Source organism: Clupea harengus, chromosome 14 (assembly GCF_900700415.2).
Source record: "Clupea harengus chromosome 14, Ch_v2.0.2, whole genome shotgun sequence".
NCBI classification, from domain to species: domain Eukaryota; kingdom Metazoa; phylum Chordata; class Actinopteri; order Clupeiformes; family Clupeidae; genus Clupea; species Clupea harengus.
Genome location: NC_045165.1, coordinates 12539885 through 12565537, shown reverse-complemented (window position 1 = coordinate 12565537; position 25653 = coordinate 12539885). Strand labels below are relative to the sequence as shown.

The window sequence follows — 25653 nt, the reverse complement described above, 5'->3', positions numbered from 1 at the left end:
AGATTTAATTAGCATAAATGATTAAAAAGATGGTTCTTCTTGAGTGCCTTTAAATAACTGTGGTATTATAATACTATAAATGTCAGCTGGTTGCAACATAATAAATCTGGACTATCATTATTTTTCTATGTCTTGTATTCGACCATGTAGTAATTGCAGTTACAGGTAATTCAGAATATGTTTTATATATTGTGATACAGGCCTAGAGTTAATTTTGATTACATTTAATTGGAAGAATGTTTGTGTTGAGTCACAGTGACATTTCGACGTGTTAATAAAGTATTTATAAGTAGCAACTAAGTATGCCCTACCAAAACCCAAATACATTTTCAACAACCCCACTTCAAAACAATTCCCATCTCCACCATACGATGGAGACACAGTACGGTTTATACAGTGCTAACGTTTTTATAGCCAGATGATGTTGTATTTGTTTTATAAAGTGGAATTAGTTTACCTAATGAATAACATGTAGTAATAATATTGTCTTGATGTTGTTTTGAGTTCCCTCTAGCTTTTCCATTTTTTCCATTTACGTTTGATTTATCTTTGCCGAATGTTCGACGTACCGATCGATGACGTGACGTGGTATACTGCCCTAGTAACCCCGGTTTTGTTGGCTACACGCTAGTGAACAAACGGATAATGTAGCTGGCTACCTTGCTAGCAACTGCTAGTAATCCGTTCTCAACCGGATTAACTTTGTATTCCTATGTGCCGCCTGTTGTTCGTAAGTACACGCTAGTTTACATTAATGGTTTTGATTAGGTACGGGTGACATAAAAAACGCGCACGGGTTTCTCTCGGCAATGAGTTTTAAAATCGACCGGCTAGCGAAACCGTTCAATTGAGTTTTATGGCTAGCACGCTAGCATTCTACCTCGACAGCTTTTAAGAAGCGTTCTGATGATCATGATAACGACTTGCCACTTGTTCTGTCAACGTGCGTTTCGTTTGGATGGACACGAGAATTACTGACATGGTGTGATTTTCACCGAACTGCCTGCTGACATGATTGATTTGGTGTGTGAGTGAAGGTAAACAAAATAAGACCATGCTAGCCGGATAGCTAGTGTGAGCTAGCTGGTAAATGTCATTAGGTAGGTCAGGGTGAATTATTCCTCACAACACAATGGTTTACGTTAGCTGCCAGCTAGCGTACGAGCTAATGTTAGCCAGCGGCGTTGGCTTTTGGCTAACACAAATCATTCATAATTACAATCAAATATCGATAAATCAGTATCTAGATAGGCAGCTAAATCTGCGACTCTCCCGTTTAACACGGGCGTAGTTTCCCATCCAATTGATGGCATATTAAATAGTCCACAACACAGCTATCCTAGCTATCAGTGTTGTGATCAGAGATTGTTTTTGCCACCCGCCCGGTTGATGTTCCAGAAGACATGCCTTTAAATGGACCCCACATTCGGGCTAACCCAGTTTGTTAGCCAGCCAACAAGAGTGGCTACGCTTTTAATGCGGGACCAACCATGATTTCGGTGTAGGTTATTGTAACAGTAGTTGGAGAATCTTGGTTCACAAGGTTACCTAAACAAACATTACAGGTAGGTAACGTGATAGCTGGCTAGCAATCTAGCCAGGTAAATCAGGCCGAGGGAGTATTTCCGAACGTTTACGGCGCTTGCTGCGGTGGGAAATTAATGGATATATGACGTTAGGCATAACATGGTGAATATAAGCATTAAAAGGGCAATTCGTTATTAATGATGAATATTGTTAAACATAAAATATGTTTCTAACCTATCGTTAACGTTAGTTACAGCACACATTTCATGTATGCTGCTTTGTTCATACGTCATTTTTGGATGTTGTCAAGTACGTTGTCTCTTTTCCAGATGCCAAGTGGAGACAGAATCTAATGGTGTGGATAGAATGCGGAATTCGTACAGAGTTTTCTTTACACCTGATGAAAGTAAGTGAAATATTTGAGAATACTTTGCCTCAGTCCTCTCTGTTTCAATATTCTAGCCATTGCACGCGCCAGATCATCTTGTCATGGGGTACAACATTCGGGAGACAGAAACCATGGCAACGATGTGTTTTCACACGCAGTCCTTTGGCAGTTATCGAAGTGTTGAGTTGTCCTACTAAGAAGGTGTTTGCCATACTTTGAGGTTATTAGTTTGTTTAGTTCAAGCCTTGGGTACAGAGTATTATCCTTATAAAAATACCCCATAAAATAACAAAAACAACATACATTCCTGTAATGCTGATTTCTGTGATTGTGTTGTCATGGTTACAGGCTGCACATTTATGGCGTTTGTGAGTGTTAGTGGAGACTTCTGCCAGGCCCAGCACCTGGTCATTGTGGACAAGTGAAGAGAGTGGCCTGCCCTATGAGGACAACACTGCCGCGTCGCCCCGCTAGTACACAGCACTCCAGCGGAGAGGCTGCTTTACCCGCAGTCCCAAGTGTATGCTGTGGTTCGAGCCAATCCAGCCATTAGAAAGCCATCACTTTGTTTTTATTTTTTATTCTCTGAAAACGCCAATAAATCACCACACCCTTCTGAATGGGGTAATTTGAAATTTGGAAGTCAGAAGGACAGCCCCCCCTTCTTTTTTTTTTTTTTTTTTTTTGCATTTTCTTTTTTTTAAAAGAAATTGAGGGTTATTGTGATTTTTTTTTTTTTTTTTAGTTTTATACAGTCTTTTTCTATTATCCTTTAGGCTGACTTGATCTCTCTCCCTCCCCATACCGCAACCCAGTTCTTTGGTCCGATTTTTGAAAGGTAGTCTCCTCAGAATAGTTTTCTCCCCTCCAATCTGTCAACATGAACCGTCCGGCCCCTGTCGAGATCTCCTACGAGTGCATGAAGTTCCTCATCACGCACAACCCTACCAACTCCCAGCTCACCAAGTTCACTGAGGTAAAAACACTGGAGATACTCATGGCTGCTCAGTGTAGATTTGTTTGGGTTTAAGGTTAGGCATGACATTTGAGTTTGGCCAGTCTGTAAAAGGCGGAGAGTGTTTTAACATGACAAATAATTCATTTTAACTCAAAATAGCTTTCTACATTTTATCGAGTTTGCCACATTGTTATTGTACTCAGTTTATAACAGGATGAGGAAGTAAACTGAATATAAGATTAAAGGTCAACAGCAGTTCACGCTGGTCTCTCTCTTAGGAACTTAAGGCATTCGGGGTGCATACACTTGTCCGCGTGTGTGAGGCCACCTATGATAAGGCACCAGTGGAGAAGGAGGGCATTGAAGTTCAGGTAAGAGAGTTAGTTTACTTTTCAATTGCACAGAATGTTCTCAGGTGAGGAGGTCGTATCTCGTTCTCTTGCTGCAACGGTTGATGGGTCTCTGAGAAAATATTGTGCAGATTGCCATATTGTTTTATATCTGTCATACTGTGATGAGTGCCAGCAGTTTGGTTTGATCAAGAATGAAGAATATCACCTACTTAAATACAGAATATCACCTACTTAAATACATTTGTCTGTTTTTACCCTGTGCTATATTGCCATTACGGGTCACTCAGTAACTACTACAAAGGTAATTTCCCCAATAAATGCATTTGAATAGCGCCTGCTGGTAGATCATAGTGCTAACAGCACCAAGGTAATAGTTGCCTTTCCTTGGAATAATAGCAGCAAAATGCATGACATTGCTGTACTGTGCCTGTGACGAACTGATGTTAGCTTTGATTGGTCGCAGGGAAATACCCATTCTCTTTTTACATAGCCTGCGTGGAGCTTTTGTTTTGTCAGGTTTGATGTTTTGGTATTGTTGTTTTTTTGCCCTGTCTTTTTTAGGACTGGCCTTTCGATGATGGTTCATCTCCCCCTGACCAGATCGTGGATGACTGGCTTAACCTCCTGAAATGCAAATTTAAAGAGGAACCGGGCTGCTGCATTGCAGTGCACTGTGTTGCAGGATTAGGGAGGTGAGCTTTCTTATGGTGGAAAAGTGAAATTGAAAAGTTAAATATGTTATAGCTGTCATGATTTGCCAGCTATAACATACAGCACATTGAGCCCCCAAAGAGTACACAAATATTTGAGGGTGTTTATGGTTTCTGGTGATATTACATTGACTGTCTGAGAGGTTAAGACCGTATTGATTCTCCTTTTTAATAGCATGAAGTATTTATTTAAGAGCTTGCCGTCCTCCGTGGACTAACTGATGTGCGATTGATTTGTAAGTGCTTGTTTCTCCCTCCAGAGCTCCTGTTTTAGTGGCCATAGCCCTGATTGAGTGTGGAATGATGTATGAGGATGCGGTCCAGTTTATACGAGAGTAAGTCCTCTCCCCTGCTCTCATTTTATACGGGGTGTGTTGTGAATGTTCTGGTGCATCCATAAAGCTTCAATCACCTTTGAGGAAGTACATTAATGATGCCACAACAAGCCTTTGCATTGGAACTAATCTGGTAAATCAGTCCTGAGAAAGTGCTACAAGTAGTTTCAATGGGAATATTATTATATAAAATCGTAAGGCCACTTCATTGTAGATACAGCGGAATTTCTTGAACTCTGTCTTTTTCTTTTTCAGGAAGAGGCGAGGAGCTTTCAACTCAAAGCAACTACTCTACCTTGAAAAGTACAAACCCAAGATGCGTCTCCGCTTCAAAGATGCCAATGGTCAAAATTGTTGCGTTCAGTAGGAGACTCTTCTGTGAATAAGAACATGATTAAAAAAAAACAAACAACAAAACAAAAACCTACAAAAAGAATGTTAGCATTAAATTGTAAACTGTAAGCCAGACTGAAATTGATCACAGATATGAGCAATGTATTTACTGATTGAGAAAATCCATGCACAAAGGAAGGCCAATATCAATTTTTGTAACCAGCATACAGAATAACCATGTATGAAGGAGTCCGCAATGGACATTAACGTCAAATTTGGGCCGAGCGACACCTTTGCAGATCAATAAGGGGTGACGGGACAATAACACACCAATGTGTGTGTGAGTGTGTGTGTGTTTATTTTAAAAGTCACAGCCTTCAGTAAGAAGTTATCGTCTGTACAAGGACATGCCCAGAAGGGTGTGGATTTTGGTGTCTAGTATATAAACCCATACCCATGCTATAAGTGATGCAAACAAGTGATTGTGACGGTTGTGATCACATGTCCTTATTTGGCACAAGATTCACATGTGGTTTACATTTAGGTGCTTCTCTGCAAATGTAAACAAGTTCCATACACTGAGCTTAGGTGTGCACAGACACAAATCACCACACGGGTCATCACCTCACGTGTAGGATTCCTACCCGCAGCTGTCTGTTTAAACCTGCTAGTGTTTTTAATCCTTCCTGTTAGTGAAAGTGTGCATACAAACATTCCAGATATTGAGAAACCAGCTTGAAAAGATGGCTGAAAAATAAACATGCAAGAAACATTGTTGATCGATCCAATAGTAAAGGCTCCCACATTTGATTTTTAAATGTTGAAATAAACTTCCTATGATTGCAATAGATGTGTGAGTGTGATTATTGTCGGATATTTCAACTCCCCAAGCAATCCATACAAAACATTGACACAGGTTCCCACTTTTAATAATTCAACACAACACAGTTCGTGTTCAACACAACCTTTTCATCCAATTCAGAAGACCCAAATACTTTATTGTAAATATATTACACGGTTTTAAAATGCGGAAATGTATTTTTACTTACTTTTGCCCCTTTGTCAACCCTCTTTTTTGACTAGTACAGCGTACAACAGACTACAAAACTACCAGCGTTTTAAAACAACGCAGGGAAATCATATATATATTTTTAATCTCTACAAACAGATTTAAATTTCGGGAAGCTTGGTGCCGAGTTTAGATGCAAGTTTGGGCTATCTGTAATTGCCTTTACCCAGTGGGGTGTCCATCCCACAACCGGATTGAATGACGGAGAGAGAGAGTCTGACAAGCGTGTCTGCGGCTCCTACTGGTGCTGGCGGAAAGCTTAACCTCCAAGCAAGCGAGCGGTAACTTCTTCGGAAAACTTAATTTAAAAGGTCCCTGTATTTCGTTAGCTATTTCACGATGCTAAACTGAACAGGATTCTTTAAAATCTTTTTTTTTTCAACTCGCTGTCGACTATCGGAGGAGTCTTGCGCAAATGCCTTCTGTACTGATGTTCTGACGTGTGCGGCACTGACCCACTTCGTCCCTGGCTTGTTCACGGGACGGGACCGAGCGGTAAATGGTGAATCGAGAGATTGCTGGATTAACTAGGGGCTAACTTTGATCAGCAACGCCGTTTGAATATAGAAGAAACCCACGTCCGGTTTGAATTGGGTAGCCTGCAGTCATGATGCCGGTAAGTTTTTCTGTGGACAATGATTTCATCGGGCTGTCAGATTCGGCGATTTGGTAGTTAGCCAGCTAATGTAACGTTCGTTAGCTTGAGGGCTAGTCACATTCAACAATTCGGTCTATGTTAAATCTATCTATGTGTAATCCCTCTGAGAAATACTTTCAGCTCATTACAATTGTCAGATGTCGGTGGTCAACGTCCCGTTCGTTTCGTGCCGGATGTGATTCTGTCGGTAGACGGTGTTAAACTGAATCGTACCAGTCCTCAATGTCGTTTTGAGCCAGTTGTGATTGTTGCAGTAGAAGAGTGAAAGAATGCTCTTCTGAGTGCTGTACTGTGTATTCTTCGTTATCTCTCAGTGCATTGTCCTTCACGCCGTCAGCTGTGTACCAACTACTGTGTGTCACTCTGTCTCAAGCAAACATGTTTTTAAGTTTGTATAATAAACCTTTAATACGAGTGAAGGAGATCAGTGACAGTTCTTCAACCTCATTTCTCCTCAGACTACTACTGGTATGAAATGTTTTTAGTAGGCTATTGGGGGTGGGGTGGGGGCATGAAGAAGAGCAAATCATTCCTCTGGATGGCTTTGAAAATATAAACATAGTCACAGTTTTGGGCCAGATCTCTCTCTCTCTCTTATGAATCTTGGTGAGTGATTGACAAGGCATGTAACCTGTTGGGCAGTCAGTTCCTGGACTCCTCAGCCTGCCTGCCTCATACCTGGATGTCCTCTTGCCCTCTTGACTTCTGTTAACCAGTTTTTGCGCATTGTCCTATTTTTGACGTCTATAATTAGGGACACTGTAAACTTACTTGTGTAGGGAGCTCAGAATTGCATAACTGACTTGCAAATACTCGTGAACCACCTGCACGCGCAAGCTACTGTATACAACTGTTGTGAGCTCAACATACAGGCATAATGTTCATTGAAAGAGTTGAAAGCTTGTCAGCGTTGTCTTAGCCTATGTGTAAACTTAGTGTATGTTACTATATGTTTTACTTCCATGTTAAGCATCAATCTGAACTGTGAATGTGGTTACCAAACATTGGTGCCATAGCTGTAGTGGTTGTGGCTAATTGGTTGGCTTTGTGTAACTACAGGGCAGGAGACAGTAGTCTCCTGAGGCTGTCAGGGGCCTGTGTCGGGTATATGTGTAGCTGTGAGTGACAGGGAGATTAGTCCATGGATTGTGGCACAGGGGCGCTGGCTATGTCTTTTTTGTGTGTGTATGTGTATGTGTGTTGTTCTCTCTCTCTCTCTCTCTCTCTCTCTCTCTCTCTCTCTCTCTCTCTCTCTCTCTCTCTCTCTCTCTCTCGCTTAGCAGAGGTGGGGTCAGTTGGCTGAATTCCTGAGTAATTACAACGCACCGGATGAGCTGCCTTTCAAATCCCACCTCCCCTGACATTTACTCTCTCACACACACACACACACACACACACGCGCACACACACACACACACACACACGCGCACACACACACGCACACACACACACACACACACACACACACACACATACACACACACACACACACACATACATCCACACACACACACACACATACACACACACACACACACACACAGACACACACACACACACACACACACATACACACACACAGGCTTCCTTAATGTCACACCTCACCTCAGGAGTCCTTTACCAACTGTCTTGCATTGTTTAAATGCACAGCGCACGCTCTCTGCTCAACTTATCAGCAGCACCAAAGACTGTTAAAGGAGCCTGCTGGTGGTGAGTAACCTGGCTTGGCCCTGTGTTGTTTATGTAACGCAGTTCAGCTAATTCCACACTTTCTCTGTCGTCTCGCTTCCCTTTCGGCCTATCCAGTAATTAAGTCTAATGAAGGTTTTGGCTTGCTTTGACCCCACAAGGTTGGGTGGCGAACATCAAAGAGGGAGGCATGTCTAGAGAGTCAAACAGAGCACAGCGCAGTGGGTGATCCTTTGACCCCTTGCACGCTGGGAGGTGAGAATTATTATTATTATTTATTTGATGATTCTCTTTGACTAGACTGGGAAGGGAGGGGTCATGATGAATCCCCTCCTTTGCTTGCTCTGGATTGAGTTTCAGCCCCAGATTTTTTACAAATGTTCCAAATAAGAGTAGGGATGGTTTTAGAGACAGAGTTGAAGCCTAGGACTGCCCTGTGTGGTGGTTTTCATAGGGATTCTTCTGTGGAGCAGCCCTTTGAAAAAAACTTGGCCTTAATTGGTCCTCTTGAGAGCACCCCAATGAATCAGAGAAATGTGGATTCTCGTGAAGTCATTATGGTTAAATTCAGGCTACCAGTTGGATATGGCAGTCAACAGTGAAGAATGGGGTAAATATTTGCCTGTGAACACACTTAACTGGGTGCAGTATTTGTCAGCCTGGTGTTTTTGTGTTTTTCCCATCTCATTAAGGCATTAAGGCAAGCAAGCGTTTTATTTTATAGGACAATGTAAAAAGCCTAAACTGCATTTGGACACTCTCAGAATTGTGGAGTGAATTAGGAGCATCGTTAAACCGAATAGCACTGAGGTACCAAATGGAGCACGGTTTCAGCCCAGTGGATTGACTTTTTCACCCTTTTTAAAAAAACTTTTTTTCAGTCTTCAGTTTCCTTCATTTTCCCCCATTTCCTTCAGTTTTCTCTTTCTTTCTTTCTTTCTTTTCTTCCTCTTATCTGTTTCATCGTAGTCAGAGGGTTGAGTAGCTGAGTATATCCCCTGTGGTTAACATTATGACCTTGTGTCTAGAAAATTCAGAGGTCCACTGTCACTTCTGATCTGATGCCAGGACTTTGAGATTATTCAGTCTATACACAGAAACAATGGAAAAATATAGCAAGCAAATAGAGCAACCCTCAACCGACACCCCGTCTCACATACAAACTTGCACCTTCCACCTCGAACGAAACCTTAAGATCAGATAAGATACCCATATCAGGCCAAATACGTTAGAAACGATTTGCTTTGAAAGAAAAAATGCAAAATTAATTTACTTGAGGCTTCTTTGAAGACCTGGCTTTAAAGAGAATAAGATACACACACTACTTGCTAATCACAAGTTCAGTTCTGTGAAACTCCCAAGTCTCTCTCTCTCTCTCTCTCTCTCGCTCTGTATCTCTGTATCCCCCGTTTCTCTCTCTCTCTCTCTCTCTTTCACTATATATCTCTGTCCCCCCGTCTCTCTCTCTTTCTCTCTCTCTCTCACACACTCTGTATCTCGCTCTCTCTCTAGCTAGAGCTAGACTGTAGTCCAGGCAGAGCTGGGATCTGTTGATATGCCGTGGTGGAATTTCAAGGGGGCACGCTCTCCTCTTGCCTGTCTCGTTAATTGTGAGGAGGGCATGCGGTGGCCCTGTGGGGTTCAGTGGGGCAGTTAAGCTGAGCAGCAGGGGTAGATGGAGGAGTACGGCCCGGCCTCCTCTCCCTGTGGAGATGGAACAAAAATGGGTTTGTGACTGAAAAATGTTGAAGGTGGAAAAGAAAATGGAGCGCCTTTCCATGCCAGTTGTGCAAGGGTTCTCTCTCTCTCTCTCTCTCTCTCTCTCTCTCTCACAGCCTCTGTGTGCCTTCCTCTTTTCTTCTGCTTATCAGTCTTTTCTTTGTTGCTTTTGATTATTTCTCTCATTTGGAAATTATTAGATTCCATTCATCTTTTTTCTTTGTCCCTCACCCTGCTTTCTCTCTCACACATTCCACACTCTTCATTTTCTCCTCTTCTCCAACTTTCCGTCTTTCTTCTTTCTCCCATGTCCTCTTTTACTGTCTGCTTGAGTTCCAAACTCATTCCCCTTTCTCCTCGTCTGCCTTTACTCTCCCTATCCCTCTCGTCCCCCCGTCTTTTCTCATAGCCTACTTCCTTCCATACAGTGTGTATTTAAGGATGATATCACCTCTTTTTTGTTCCCTCTTTCCCCCCTCCTCGAACACAATGCGAGGGCAGGGCCCTCAGTGCATGAAACATTAATCCAAGGAAAGCAAGCAGTCAGGAATTCTGCGCCACACAAAGAGCTGAAGCCCCCTCCGAGCCCTTCAGATCCCGCCTGCCTCCCCCTAGTCTAAGCCAGCCCTGTGTTTAAGAGCAGCTTGGTGCTAAAAGTCAGCCGTCTGGGTTAGCCGCAGATGAACTGCATTGTTTACTCCTTTACTCCTATTTACTGCGCTCAAACTTTCTCAGCCCCCCCCCCCCCTTAAACACACACACACACACACACACACACACACACACACACACACACATCCCCCCACACCCCACCCCCTGTCCGGGAGAGGCCACTCAACAGAGGATGACAGGCATGCCTCCGTGGATGAAGCGGTTGCTATGGACACCGTATTGACCATTCCGCTAAGGGAGCCAGGGACTGTAAATCAGGTGTCAGTGTTGTGTCTAAAATTCTGCAGTGGGACTTAGGAGCCACTGTTTTCACACAGCATGCAGGGCCTTGATATTGGAGAGTAAACAAGATACGCACCATTTTTTCCCTTTATTAATGTTTACAGAAGTGTGTTTACTGTAAAGAAGTGTTTGCTTTAGAGGGAACTCAGTTGTGCTAAAGAATCTTCCTCTGCTCTCTGTCTCCCTCTCTCTCTCTCTCTCTCTCTCTCTCTCTCTCTCTCTCTCTCTTTCCCCTCTTTTTTCACTTCTTTGTTCCATCTAAATGCATTCAGTCTTTATTTTGATTGACTCTCTACATCCACCAGCTAAATATTGATCTTTGGCTATCAAAAAAAGGATGGTTAGACCCATGGATCTTGGTATTCTGTTTTGGTATGCACCATGACACCAGCTAATAAAGATCAATGTTAACAAGTTGCTCTGTAGCAGAAACAAAAAAGCTCGTCCAAACTTAATGTCAACCCTTGGGTTCTGGAACTGTTCTGGAGTCCAAAAGAACTGGCGTTTGGTCCGCCTCTTTGGCCGCTCTTTCCGCTGGTTTCCCAGCATCGGTTAGCCCCAGTGACAGCCTCTGCTTTGTCTCCTGGAGATTTATTATTGACAGGGCCGGAGGGAGCCGCTGGCATTCGCCTCTGCTTTTCAACACCCCCCCCCCCCTCTCGGAACCAGAACCGCTCCGACAAAACCTGCACTGGGTTTTAATCAGGTGGGACAAGGACAAGAGGATATGGTAGTGAGTGTGTTTGTTGTGTGCATGTGTTTTGTGTGGCGTGTGTGTGTGTGTGCGGTAAGACTTTAGAAGGAGAGTGATTTGCTGTTATCATAGTCGTTAAGGTCGTTTCGGGTCATTCTGGATCGTTCCAGGTCGTTGTCCTTGTCTGGTTGGTTCGAGAGGTGCGGTGTCAGGTCTCTCGAGTTGAGTGGCAGTTATTGCTTGCTGGTGTTCTGGGTGTTGGGATTTATGACTGCGTCGTTTGCTTTGACGTACACAAAGTTATCCTACGTCACAACACTCAGAGTTTATATCTGGAGTGCACTGCAAAGGAAAGATAACAGTCAATGAGAGAGCATGTGTTTTATGTGTGTGTGTGTGTGTGTGTGTGTGTGTGTGTGTTTGTGTGTGTAAGTGGGGGTGTTCAAAATATTTGTGGACACGGGTTTCTGAATGGGTGCGTGTGTGTGTGTGTGGGCAGAGCGTGTGTATATATTTATGTGTTTTCTGTGTGTTCTTGAATGTGTGTGTATTTCTATCTCTCTCGCCCTCACTCTCCCTGTGTGTGTGTGTGTGTGTGTGTGTGTGTGTGTGTGTGTGCGTGTGTGTGTGTGTGTGTGGGGGGGGTTACGGTGTGAGGGGCATTCATTGAGGGGTGTTTGGTTGCTCTCTATCTATGAGTGAGCTGTCACAGGCCAGCCTGGCTTCTGTCGTCAGGCGCCTCTTATCTCCCCCAGCACAAGTCCCAAGCTCTGGGCCTGCCTCCACTGCTGCTGGAGAATCTCAATCTGGGAGAGAGGCCTTGTGATACAACCCCCCCCCCCCCACCCCCCTTCCTCACACACACAGACACGCACATTTAGAGGCTCACAAGACCCCTCTTTACCACTCATCTACCCACCCCACCCTCTCACGTGTGCCGACACACACACACACACACACACACACACACACACACACACAGACATACACACACACACACACACACACACACACACACACACACCCCTCCTCTTCTCTCTCTCTCTCTCTCTCTGGCGTCTGCAGCCTGACACTCACATTCACAAATACACACGCAGACACTCAGGCTGAACAGAGTGGGGTCTCTTTTTGGACAACGCAGATCCCCAGAGAGCTCTTCTCTAATACGCATGTAGATTCTTCTCTCTTCTCCTCTCATCTCGTCACCTCTCCCTCTCTTCTCTGTTCTCTTTTCCCCACCTCTCCCTCTCCTCTCCTCTTGTCTTCTCCTCTGTTGTCGCCTCCTCACCTTTCCCTCCCCACTTGTCTCCTCTCCTCTCCCCACCTCACCTCACCTCTCCCTCTCCCTCTCTTCTCCTGTTTTCTCTTTTTCCCCTCTCGTCTCTTCTTCTAATCTCACCCTCTCCCCCTCTCCTAGTCCTCTCCTCTGTTTCTCCCCCTCTTTTCCACTCCACGCCTCTCCTCTTGTCCTCTCCTTTCCTCCACTCCTCTCTCTCTCTCTCCTTACCTTCATTCCTCGTCCTCCCACCCTCTCGCTTCATTCCCTGTGGACTCATGAAGAGGTTTTTGGGGATGGTCTTGAGCAGCCTGGCTGGTCTGTCCAAGGACAAGCCCATCTGGCTCCAGCCGCCACAGCAGAGGAAGAATAAAAAGACGGCGAAGAAAGGAACACGCCTGCCGGGGAAGGAGGACAGGAAGGGCCCGACGGCGCCGCCGGTCAGACCGCCTGAGGTGAACTGAGTGGACCAGGAGCGAGTCGAGCAGAACCAGTGGGTGTGAGGTTAGGGTGTTGTGGCAGTAGGGGGCGGAGGTGGGGGGTGGGGGGTGGGGGGGGGGGGGGGGGGGGGGGGTGTCGTGGGACATGGTGCCAGAGCCGGGGTGGGCCACTTGTGTGGCTCGTGGCCTAAAAATAGCCGCAGCCGTCTGGCACTTTGGCGACGCTTGAGCTGTCAGGGGGAAGTCGCCCTTTGCACCTTTGGACTTTGGAATGGCGGCTCTTAAGTATTTCTATACGAGTAAACTGGTGGTGTTGGCTGGCTTTGAGTGAGTGTGTGTGTGTGTGTGTGTATTTATGATATGGATGTGGTTTGTTGTTTTGTACATGTGTGTGTTTGTATGTGGGCTTGAATGTGTGTGTGTGAGGATATGGGGATGAAGCTTTTAAAGGCTGTGTACATATGTGATGATTTGATAGATGACATCTAAATGTGTTGGCGTCTATTATTTTCCTGTGTATAAATATGCATATAGACCCAGCAGAAGGTGGTTCAAATTTATGACTGTACTTGTCGGCTGATAGATTTAGACCCCAGTAGCATAGCAGCTGGATACTAACATCCAGTGCCCGTCTGGAAAGGGGAAAAACTAGTAGGACAACATGGCTTTATGAATAAGGTCTTGGTATGAGTTATATGCCAGTAAAAAGAAAGCTCTCTTTCCAGGAGGCTAGACTTCAGCCGGAGTCTGTGGCATTTTCCTGCTCTCTAAACAGGATCATCAGTGGCACAGTCGAGGGAAACAGACGACCGCTTACTGCGAGCTTGAGGAGTAAACAGAGTTGACGGTTTATTTACATCTTAAATCTAATGGTGGTGGTCAGGAGGATCAGATTTTAGCCCCGGCCGGCGTTATATTTTTTGTGGTGACTCAGAAATGTGTTTGCTCCGCGTGTCAGCTGTGTGCTGAAATTACTGGAGCCCCAGTTTCCTCAAAATAACAAGCTATAAGCTATTCAAAGCACATCTTAATTTGCACGTGTAAAGCTTGCAGGATCGAGACCTTGAAACAAACAAGGCTGGAAGGTACCCTTTTCAAAATAGAAGTTGGAGGATGCATATCTTGGCTAAATGTTAGAAATGCATGTTCTCACCCAGCCACCCACACACAAATGCTAACCTCGATCAATACCAATGGCAGGCCACACAGAGGTGTGTGTGGAGACTGTCTTGTGCTCTTTGGATGAAAGCAAGTAGAAAACATAGTTTCACCGCCCACCGAAACACTGTATTATTTTGAGAATGCCAAACACTTGGCATGGAGGAGAAAGAGATACAGTATGAGTGGCATACGTACCCAAGCGTTCACTTGCATTTCATGGCAGTGGGAGAGTTTTTTGAAGATCAGTGAAGAGTTCACATCTTCTACATAAGTGGGTGCTGGAGGGGGGAGGGGGGAGGGACACCCACCCCCTTCCTAACCTAAAGCTGTAACAGAATGGTGCTGGCTGTGCCTTTAAACTCATCTCTATGATTAGACTCGATGATTTTTTCTCCTCTTTTATCATACCTCCTGTGGCATGTAGCGAGAGAGAGAGAGAGCGAGAGAGAGAGAGAGAGAGAGAGAGAGAGAGAGAGAGAGAGAGAGAGAGGGAGGGAGGGAGGGAGGGAGGCACCAGGCTGTGCTTAGATGGAGAATAGCCTGGTTTCATTTCCCTCCACAGAGCATACAGCCAGAGGCCTGGAGGGATCAAAATAAATCTCAGGGGGTTGGCTAGATCCACCCTCCACCAAAGGAGGTTTTTTCCCCCTCGAAAAAAAAAGTCAGCAGATTTCCACGAGGGTTGTGGTCATCGCATAGCACAACGCGACCACGGCCCATGCTAACCGCTCGTTTTAACGGAGCAGTTTTGTGGTCGGGGTCTGGTGCTGTGTGAGCGCTTTCCCCCTCCCGCTTTGTGTCTGTGGAAAAAAAATATATGACCCAGCAAAACTCCTGCACGTGGATTATCCCGTTTTTCTCTCTCTCTCCACTCTCTTACAGATGAGAGGAGCAGTTATTTTTTTCTCTCTTTCTCTTTTTCTCTCACTCTACTCCCTGCCGGATTTGTTTTGCTCTGTTGCTCTGCACACACACACCAGGCTTTCAACTCTGCCTATCCCTCCACCCTCCCCCCTCCCCCCTCCCTCCCTCCCCCCACCCCTTTCCCCTTGCAGGGGACCCGCACGCACGTTTACACCACCCCTAATCAGATTACTGTAGCTGGGCATGCTGTAATCCAAGCCTTACAGAGTTTTCTCCCCTCAATCTGTAGTCTGTTGACGTACAGAGAGGGAGACAGATCACGTGAGGACGGGGGGGGGGGGGGGGGGGGGGGGGGGGGGGGGGAGACAGAGATTGAGAAAATGTGACATAAGGTGGATGACGAGGGAGATTGAAAATGATAGATGGAGAGTGAAAGGGAGAGGGATAAAAATTACTGAGGAGAGAGAAAGAGAGACAGAGATGGACAGAGAAACAGACAGTGAGAGAGAGAGAGAGAGAGAGTGAGAGAGAGAGAGAGAGAGAAACAGAGAGTGAGAGAGAGAGAGAGAGTGAGAGAGAGAGAGAGAGAAACAGACAGTGAGAGAGAGAGAGAGAGAGAGAAAGAGAGAGAGAGAGAGAGAGAGAGAGAGAGAGTGACAAGCGTGAGCGTGCATGAGGGCTGAAACAGAGAGATTGCCTTACATCTTGGAAAGGAGGTCCCATTCCAAGCCTGGGTGTGGATTGACCTGCTGTGTGTTCATGAGCCCCATGTGTGCAGCCCCGTATCAGAGTGCATGCTGGGAGCCAAGGAAAGAACACAGATGGGGGGGTGGGGAGGCGGCATGTTAGAAATGAACATATTTGATCCCCAAGTCGTCTGTCTGCCTCACAGGCTTCATTTCATGGAAGAGGATTGTGAAGGCCTGATCGGAAGGATTTGGCTCACTATTTCACAGGAATCTGGCAATAAGGAAAAGGAATTCCCTGAAATGTTTTCCCCACATGTTATTCAGTGTGGTCCCGTAACAAAACAGGAATGGATGTTTTTGTAGTGCTTAAATATATAAAAACATTTGTTTCCCAGAATTCAAAAGTATGTCCCCAAGTCTCAAATAGTCTTGCTCAAGCAAAACATGCATGGGGATGTCCGCTAATAGTTAGCATCCATCTCGTTGTCAGGCTTCCGTGGCATCTTGCTAAATTTGTCGCTAAATCCCCTCCCAAAAAGAATTAAAGTAAATCAAAAGTAATCAGGCGCTCTGTGCTCCGGCCCGTGCTCGCTCACACAGCAGGGATCCCAAAGTCGGCACCCATCTGCGGATTATGTAACCCCGGCGGTGACATCAGTGTGGCAGTGTGGGAGATACACCCTCCATCCTCCATCCTCTGTGTTTGGCTATGCTCAGCGCAGATAGCGGTGCATGTCAGAGTCTGATGGGGATCTTTAATTGCGTGTGGAGCATCTTGTTTTTAGGAGAGAGTATACTGGAGACAGGGGGAACATGACATGCAACAAGCGTAATGACTTTTCCCTGTAAGACATTTGCACTAAGCCTGTCTTCTCTCTCTATGTTGGCCTACTATTCTCTCTCTCTCGCTCTCTCTCTCTATCTCTCTCTCTCTCTTTCTCTCTCTCTCTCTCTCTCTCTCTCTCTCTCTCTCTCGTTCGTTAATTGTTTCATCTTAACAGTGCATGGCTGCACTCCCTGGTATGCCCCTCTCCTGTCTTTGGAGGGTGCCGTGAAGGAACCCCGTGTGTTAGGCTTTCATGAAGGCATTTAAAAGCGAGAACAAGCAGGAGACACCTGGAACAGACCGAACCACCTGCTGGCCAGCGTTTGTCTATTCATACAATGCCGTTTAGACCAGATGTTGTCATTTCAAAAGACATTTCTTTAAGGCTGGTCATTATTTCTGCAATTCACAGTCATCAGAAACAATACTAGAAGGTTGAATGTTGAATGATGACATGTGTAGATTAGATTATGGAGTTTCCTTCCACTCCTCAGATGATCCTGACGGTGTTCCTGAGCGACAGTGACCAGATGCTGACAGAGGTACCCATCACCCCGGAGACACTGTGTAAGGATGTGGTGGAGTTCTGCAAGGAGACGGGGGAGAGCAGCTGCCACCTGGCCGAGGTGTGGAGAGGCAACGGTAAGCCAGTGGACCTCCACAGAACCATCTAGAACCTTCCAGAACCTTTAGAACTCAAGGGGGAGGGCAGTAGGCAAAGGCAATAGAATGAGGCTGTTGCTCTTTGAAGTCCAGCATCTAGTAAGAGACACTAAGACATCAAACAGAGTCAAACTGTGGTCAGTGTTGAGGAAACGTTTTTTTTGTGTGTTGTGTGAAAAATGAAATGTTACACCTGTTCAGGAATTTGATGAATGAAGCCCATTGTTTTGTGCAGAACTCTCCTTATGTATCTATTGTCTTGCTGAAATGAAGCGGATAATTTTCTCACAACCTCTCACTGCAGTATCATCTCTGCACCATATCAAAACAGTGTAAGTGGGCCATTGTGCTGTATGTAAATGTATGGGAACCATGTATGGGGCAGCATATATGTGGGGCAGTTGGGGGCGACTCGTAGTTCCCCCTTCCAGGATGCACTGGGAACAGTTCATTCTCTAGGTTTTTGTTCCCTTAGAGGCACATAGAAATGTATGGGGTCTTTATAGGACAGATTTGGTCAGAAGGTCAATGGGGCTGGGATGGGAAGGAAAAAAGGGCAGTTGGACCCTAATCATACTTCAGTTAGGAGAGCTTGGTAGTAAAGACAGTTAAGGCAGTAATGCCTGGTCATGGATTCTAATCAAGGCAAGTCATGCTTGCACTTTCCCCCATTACTTTGCATAAGTTTAGCTTATTTATATCCTCCAAAGTAATTAAACATGTACCATGTCCACGAGTGACTGGTGTAGCTTAGCTCTCTGTCCTCACTAATGGCTCTGAATGGCTCTGTGTTGTTGCTGGTTCCAGCACTCCCAGTCCAATCCAGGCTGATGCCCGACAACACAACAATGGCCTCCTTGTCCCCTCGTGTCCCAGACAGTGGGTGTCACAAAGTGGGTCAGGATGTCTCGAGCCCTTTTCTGTTCTTTCTCTCTCTCTCTTTCTCGCTCGCTCCCTCCCTCCCTGTCTCTCTCTCTTTCTTTGTTGTTCTCTCATACTCTCTCACTCTCACTGTATTTGTTGCTCTCTCTCGCTCTCTCTCTCTCTCTCTCTCTCTCTCTCTCTCTCTCTCTCTCTCTTTCGCCTGTGGGTTTTGTTTTCCCAGCCCATGTGGGTGCGTTATTACAACACTTGGCACTGCTGGCAGCAGCAAGCAAGGTCACAGTGACTGATGTTGTCATTGTTGCAGTGTTTAAGTTACAGCTGTTTGGAGGGCAAACACTGATACCTCTCTTATCACCTCTGTTCCCTCATTAGGAACGTGCTTAGAAGAATGGCCCATTTTGACCTCTATAGTTAAATTTAGAGATATTGATCTCAGTGCAATACTATTCATTAAATTGCAGCATGACTTAGATTTACAGTAAATTCATTTGAATGTTTTGGTTTTACTGAAGATTATGATTGAATTTCACCCATACATTAAGGATTACTCCCTCTGAATTAGTAGCAGCATAGATCGTTTTATACTATCATGGTTTTAGTGATACTTTGAAAGGAAATCAAATATGCCGAGGGGCTTTTAATACAAAGTGTAGATGCAGTGAAGCGAGGAAAAGCTTCAAGCCTCCCTGCACTCCTAACAGAGCCTGCGTTTGGCTTAGGACTTTGCAGTTCTTAGAGAGCCGCAGTATTGTGTCGGGCCTTTTCGAGCAGCTTTTAATTTGTTCCTCCCAAAATAGTTGCAAGGCTTGTACCTCCAATCCCAGAATTTCCTGTAAATAATCTTTCCAGTGCGGGCAATAACAACCCCTTCCCCCCTTCAGTTTGGTTCTCTAGAAAAAGCCCCTTATCACTGATCATCCTGATTTCATCCTCTCCTCCTTCTGCAGAGAGAGCGATCCCGTATGACCACCTGATGTACGACCATCTGCAAAAGTGGGGTCCGCGCAGACACGAAGTCAAGTTCTACCTGAGGCACGAGGACCTGCCTATCGAGGCCTGTGATCCAGGTGAGTCACTGAGCCATCATGTCTGCCTCCTCTCCCCTCAAAGAAAATGGATGACATTGTTGATGAATATGTCAGTTGTACTGAAATGTATGGTCATATTCCAAAACGGAAATATTTATTTATATATGCATCCTTGAATTGATTAGAATGTTGAGTTCTAGCAGCCATTGCCTCCTCTGTGTACTTAGAAGTGTACTCAGAAATACAAGGGCTGGACAAATCGCTTGGATGAAGCACATTTTGAGTCTAGGCTAGTTGTTTTATATTCCTAATTGCCCAGTGGAAAAGTGGACGATTTAGTAAATTCCTACGATTGGAAATTCAGTCTCAGACCATCAGATGTCTGTTCTCGTTCCCTCTGTTCTCACCAAATCCTTTCAGCGATGCCAATATCCAATACAAAAAAAAAAAAAAGTTGGAGAGGGACTAAGGTCAAGTACAAGCTGCAACATAGAAGTTTTTAATCTGTAGCAACGTGTACTACAGTAATGTTAAACACAGACAGCCAATGAGAAGATTCTGGACAAAGACAACGGATTAATACCATAACCAAATGATGAGTATAAATAAACGGCTTAAACTTATCTTGTGTCTGCGGATATGTATGTTAGTTTATGTTTAGAGTTACGGAGGACTACATTAATGAAGTGGGGCTGCCCATACTTTCTCATGTGAGTAGGAGGTGCACACACTGTACAGCGAGCAAAACCGATGGGGCTTGTGCTACACATACTGGTGTAAATTATTTAATAATCTTGGCTAATATCAACTACAATAACAATCTAAAATACTGCATTTTTTTTTCATCACTCTACGAAGAAGTGATGAAAAAAAGTGTGCAGAAGTTGTAATTATCTTTTGCGCAAAAGATAATAACTTGTTCCTGCAAGATAATAACTTATTCGCACAACATAATAACTTATTCGCACAAGATAATAACTTGTTCGCACAAGATAAAACATATCACCTTACGGGACTCCGCCCAAATGCCAGAAAATGCATAGCTGATCTCCACGATTGAATGGTGAGAAATTATTTCATTTCATGTTTAAAAATCACTACTTTGAAAGCTGCTACCTTAACATAGCCTATTGACAATGACATCTAAGCATATATAGGCTATAGATAGGCATCCATTATGAAATGTCAACATAAGAAAAAAGCATTATTTTCATAATGCAAGTGAAAAATTAGATGGCTATGTGATATATTAAAGTAAGAATGCCAGCATTTTTGTTAAAATGTCAGTGCTTTTTTAATAAGTCAGTGTATAATATCTAAAATATGGGAAGTAGCATACAGTAGCCTATGTAAAAGCACATGTATAGACATTATTGTGATTTAAGGTACATTTATTATCTACCTATATCTGATACTGATACTGGGCAACCACATCTCGGGTCTGGGCAACCACATCTCGGGTCTGGGCTAGCGAAATGAGATAATAATTAGGGTTAGTCCACCCATGTGACAGATATCATAACATTACATTTATGACATAAACACGTTTTCTGATTGAAACAATGAGATTAATGTAAAAGATAATCACCTCTGGCAGTGCATAGGGGCTCAATTTTAGTGATGTTCAGTGATGGCCGTGTACATATCTATTTGTATTTGTTTATTGGTTGGTAAACTTCTGAATGAGGCATTTTGAGAACAAAAGGCTGAACAGTAGAGCACTGGAACAACCTGAACAGTGGAAACACCTGAGTTCTCTTATAGTTGATCTTCCCTCCTTTCAGTCTCTCTCTGTTTGACATTCAAACTCTCTCTCTCTTTTTCTTTTCTCATTATCTCTCTGTCTGTCTATGTCTCTCCTATTAACCTCTATTCTTTCTCCAGTGTCTTTGGCTCTCTTTGTGTCTCCATCTTTCCTTCGGCTCTCTGTGGCTGGGTTCTGGTTCTTACGTAACTAATCGCCTCTCAGTGGCTAATTGGTCTCTACGGCAATGACCTGTTCTGACCTCTGCACCTGAGACGTCTCAGAAGGCTCTACCGGGGTGTGTGTGTGTGTGTGTGTGTGTTTGGGTGTAGGGGAGGGGTGAAGTGTCTGCACGAAAGAGTTTGCTGAGGGAGAAGTTTATGAGACAGACTTACTCAGTGAGTGGGTGGGTATTACTTTGTCTTTGTGTGTGTGAGTGTGTGTGTGTGTGTGTGTGTGAGTGAGACAGAGTGCGCGTGCGTGTGAGTAAGTGTGTAGATTAGGTCGATGAGAACACATTGCCCTGATTCACTAATGAAATTGCATGCAATACCATTAAGGTGACCCATGGATCATCAGACAGACTTTCTTGGGCAAATTATAATTCTGCCCACTCTGTGTAATAAATAAATATATAATAAATAAATGATATAATTGAATACAAACATTGGTCAAATAAATACATTCACAGAGATAACCAATTATTTTTTCGAGATGGTGTTACCTCTGTTTGTTCCAAAATAATGCCCTACATGTTATAGGGGGTAACAGAGCCAGTGTGCTAATCGCTAACGGTGTGGTCATGTAGGGGTCTGCATGCATTAGTGGGCTCCTGTCGCTCATTGAGGTCGACGTATTTGTAGTGTGACTAACTGGATTACCCACATTGTGATTCAGACCAGGATTTAGGGGAATTAAACCTTATCTATTTATAGACGGCACAGTTGGGGGGAGAGGCAGTTTTTTTCTGTTTTTCATTTAAAGCCAGGGACCTGAGGCGCAGGCTTGACAACGCCCCTTATCCTGACAGACAAACAGGAGTGCACACACACATAGACGCAGACATAGGGTAGGTTCATACACATGCAGACAGACATGACCAAAACCAAATAGGTATGTGCACACACCCACAAACGCACGCGCACACACACACACACACACACACACACACACACACACACACACACACACACACACTGACACGACGCTACGGAAGTTAATTGCCCCCTGCAGAGCTATCATCAGTAATCAGGCATAATGCTGGCCTGCTGAGTGCCGGGGTGTACATTTGTCTGTCGCCGCGCGACCGAGGCCGTATGTTGTAACTCCTGGGGTGTGTATTACAGTTCATTTATTTCTCTGTGTGTGTGTGTGTATGTTTTTGTGTGTGTGTGTGTGTGTGTGTGTGTGTGTGTGTGTGTGTGTGTGTGTGTGTCTGTCTGTCTGTCTGTCTGTCTGTCTGTCTGTCTGCCTGTGTGTGTGTTTGTGTGTGTGTGTGTGTGTGTGTGTGTGTGTGTGTGTGTGTTTGCACACGCACGTGCGTGTGTCTATGTGTGTCTATGTTTTTTTTTCAAAGAGAGAGAGAAAGAGAGAGAAAGTGCAGTTATTTTTTTCTGTTTCTATTGATTGTACTCTTTCCAACTTGCGCAGTAGTTGGGAACCCAAACGAGTTGTATCTGATTTGTGCTGCAGCCTGTTTTCCCCCGCTTTTTTTGACCCTGTATGTTTCTCCTTGTACAGATCGAATGGATGGATGTTTCCCCTGCATGGTGCATTGTGTCTCTGTACACTCCTTTGGCTGTTATGATGGCCTCTTTGTCTAGTGATGAATGTGGCGCTGTCTCTGTGCTCCTCGGTAGTGCTGTAGTTGTCGTGGTGTCACTCTGATGGCTTTGCAGTAACCTGCGGTACTATGAGGTAATATTATGATGTAATCTCTCTCTCTCTCTGTTTCTCTCTGTCTCTCTCTCGTTCTCTCTCTCTCTCTTCGTCTTTACTTCGGCTCACAGGCAGCCAGCAGTCAGGGGAACAGCCCAACAGAAGGGGAAGGGGGAGCCCAGCTGACAACCACTGTGAGAACGGGGTATGTGTATGAACTCTCTCACACACACACAAGTTCCTACGGATAGACATATTCACATGCAGTGTGTGTGTGTGTGTGTGAGGAAGCAGAAGACAGTGATAGACACATGCCAGCACTCAAATTTTCCTCTCTGTCTCTCGTTCTTGCTGTATAAGATGCTGCATGCATACAAATGAGTTTAATGTTCTTCGTGCATGGTGAAACATGTCAATCTTAGTCAGAGTCAAGCCTGCTTATCTTAATAAATCATCAGAGCATCATTAGGCTATGTGAGGCTGACATGTGAGGTCATAACTCATCACTTAAATAATGCTGAACACAGGCCAAGGTAGGAGTCAGCAGCTTCCTGTCTTCACACACACACACACACACACACACACACACACACACACACACACACATCCACACACAAGCACAAACACACACACACACACACACACACACAAGCACAAACACACACACACACACACACACACACACACACACATACACATACACAGAAACACACACATACTGCACCAGAGAGCTCAGTGCCAGGTTTTCTCCTAAGGGTGTCTTGATTTTCAGCGTTATGCTGCAGGGGAGTGTGTGTGAGTTGTACGTGAGTGTTGAGGCTTCCTCATCTGTACTTGTTTGTGTGTGTGTGTGTGTGTGTGTGTGGGGGCGGGGGATTGTAAGTCAGACTCTTGTAAGTCAGTTGCACTCGCCCCCTGTTTTGGCTGAGTGTGTGTGTTTGTTGTTTGTGGTGCACTAACGAGAGGATTACACACAGACTTAGTGACAAGACTGATTACAAGTCGCCCCAGAGTTGTGAAAGGAGGACGGCCTTGACCACGCCTGTGTCCAGATTTGGTGTTCACAGGGTGTAGAGATTTATATGGGATTTTATGGTTTAGTTTTTTGGCTTAATGTCCTTTGTTCTAGGTTTGTTTTTAGTCGCTATCTGTTTGGACTAAGAACATATTGAGTGTTCACCATAGATGATCGTGTAATTTGAATATTTTCCTCCTACAGTGTTATGTGTTTTGGTTGCTTGCTGTAATCATGGATATTTTAGGATCTGGGTAACTAGGTAAGAATATACCGAATTAATTCTCAGTAATCACATCAACAGAATGTACAGGATAGAGAGTGGCTAATCTAACAATGGCTAATGTTTTATTTTTATGCTGCAAATTATATGATTGTCTGTTTATCATTATTAGTTGTCGTTTTTCACATTTGATTCCCCTTTTAGTGCATCAGATTTGGACTTCACTCCATAGAAAGCAATGCTGTCAATTGCTGCTGCTATTTTAGGGCTATGAATATCAAATCTATTAGGGGTGACCTTAACTTTCCTTCCAATCCCAGTATAGCTGGGATGTCTCTGCTCTATGCGGGATTATTCTCGCGTCATGACAGAACGCTCTTAAAAGGATTCATCGCGGTGTTTTCTTGGCCTGGGGCTGGCCAGACACTTAGCCACACTTTCACCTAGTCTGGAACTATCTCAGTGGCAAACACTCCAGACCAAATCCACACCACATAGCTGTTATCTAGGGACCCTGATACTGGGGGGTATTCATAGTTTTGGTTTAGTTCCAACATTTTATTAATGCTTTCCCTCACAACTCCAAGCTATTTAAGACCTTTGTACACTTCTCACACACACCACAACTTCTCCTGGGGTGTCCATAATTCATCCTCACTAATACGAGAGCAACTGCAACTCCCAAATAGCCATCACTGGAAATACTGCGTCTAAGAGGGTATGTAGGTATACTACAGTAGCATTATACACCTGTTCTGGAAGTGGCATTTGCCTTGTGTTGATGGTTAGCGACTGGTCAGACTTTTGTTTTTATGCCGGCTTGATTTTGATTTGTTTTGAATCGGGTTGATTTGTTTTTTAATTGGTTTGTTTTGGTTTGTTTTTTGTTAATGACACCAAGGTCATGGGTTCAGTGCCCAGGGGGCACACGTGTGTTCGTACTTTACTGTAAGTCACTTCATATAAAAGTATCTGTTAAATTAATAAATTAAAATGTTTTGAGTGCTTCAAGCCCACCTATTCTCCATGTAAGGTAATTCTCTGACTTTAGCAACTGTGCTTGATACATTCATGTTTGCTCAGCGTGACTGATCTTAGTGATTAGTACAATTCCGTTGTGACCACAATGTTTACTCAGACTTCAAAGACATCATAGGAATATGACCTATTTTATTTCTATTTTGAAATCACTGCATGTGGTCCTGTCGAGGGACCGAAGTGTGCCGTGGAGAATTTTGAGAGGCAGCTTTAGATTTAAAAGTATTAGTGTCAGTGGCGTAAGTAGTTGAGTGTGGTCTTGGTACAGTACCACACAAAGCCTCTGCAGTCTGGGCCCTCCCGTTACGACTCACAGCTGTCTTTCACAGAATTCAGAAAGAAGACAAGGGGATGGAGAGAGGAAAGATGAGACACCTCTCTCTTTCTCTCTCTCTCTCTCTTTCTCCCACCCTTGTTCTGTCTGTCTCTCCATCTCTCCGGAGCACCCATATCCTCTTTTGGCAGAGAAATATTGCCTCACTCTATCACACCTTCACATCTCATCCCTCGCTTCTTTCTGCCACGGCCCCTCTCTC

At 44.4% G+C, this 25653-nt stretch overlaps 2 protein-coding genes and 1 long non-coding RNA gene across 20 annotated transcripts in view; 2 read left to right on the top strand and 1 right to left on the bottom strand.

Annotated features, from left to right (window-relative positions):
- The first annotated feature begins 588 nt into the window (after positions 1 to 588).
- Positions 589 to 5450, top strand: ptp4a2a (protein tyrosine phosphatase 4A2a). Of its 3 annotated transcripts, none has more exons than XM_031580461.2 (7): positions 589 to 730; positions 1857 to 1933; positions 2264 to 2891; positions 3152 to 3244; positions 3788 to 3918; positions 4197 to 4271; positions 4527 to 5450. In XM_031580461.2, the coding sequence occupies exons 3-7, from the start codon at positions 2796 to 2798 to the stop codon at positions 4636 to 4638; spliced, it is 507 nt and encodes a 168-aa protein (XP_031436321.1). In that variant the 5' UTR covers positions 589 to 730; positions 1857 to 1933; positions 2264 to 2795; the 3' UTR covers positions 4639 to 5450. The 3 variants fall into 3 exon arrangements, with proteins under 3 accessions (XP_031436321.1, XP_031436322.1, XP_031436324.1); XM_031580462.2 differs by lacking the exon at positions 589 to 730 and adding an exon at positions 751 to 1037; XM_031580464.2 differs by lacking the exon at positions 589 to 730 and adding an exon at positions 1566 to 1689.
- Positions 5451 to 5535: 85 nt separating this feature from the next.
- ppp1r13ba (protein phosphatase 1, regulatory subunit 13Ba) overlaps positions 5536 to 25653 on the top strand; it is a 49803-nt gene continuing 29685 nt past the window's right edge. For 9 of the 16 annotated variants that reach the window (XM_012826866.3, XM_012826863.3, XM_012826865.3 and 6 more), the window contains exons 1-4: positions 12833 to 13118; positions 17138 to 17285; positions 19139 to 19258; positions 22973 to 23046. In XM_012826866.3, the coding sequence (XP_012682320.2) occupies positions 12942 to 13118; positions 17138 to 17285; positions 19139 to 19258; positions 22973 to 23046 (519 nt within the window). In that variant the 5' untranslated portion in view covers positions 12833 to 12941. Of the gene's footprint in view, positions 6290 to 12832; positions 13157 to 13314; positions 13431 to 16508; positions 16663 to 17137; positions 17286 to 19138; positions 19259 to 22125; positions 22297 to 22972; positions 23047 to 23515; positions 24798 to 25653 lie in introns of those variants that run through there. The other 7 variants (XM_031580449.1, XM_031580450.1, XM_031580452.2 and 4 more) reach the window with 7 other exon arrangements.
- Positions 10767 to 12986, bottom strand: LOC116223485. The gene is made up of 2 exons (XR_004165115.2): positions 12895 to 12986; positions 10767 to 11729 (listed from the first exon to the last, which is right to left on the bottom strand). It is a non-coding gene; the product is annotated as an uncharacterized LOC116223485 (long non-coding RNA).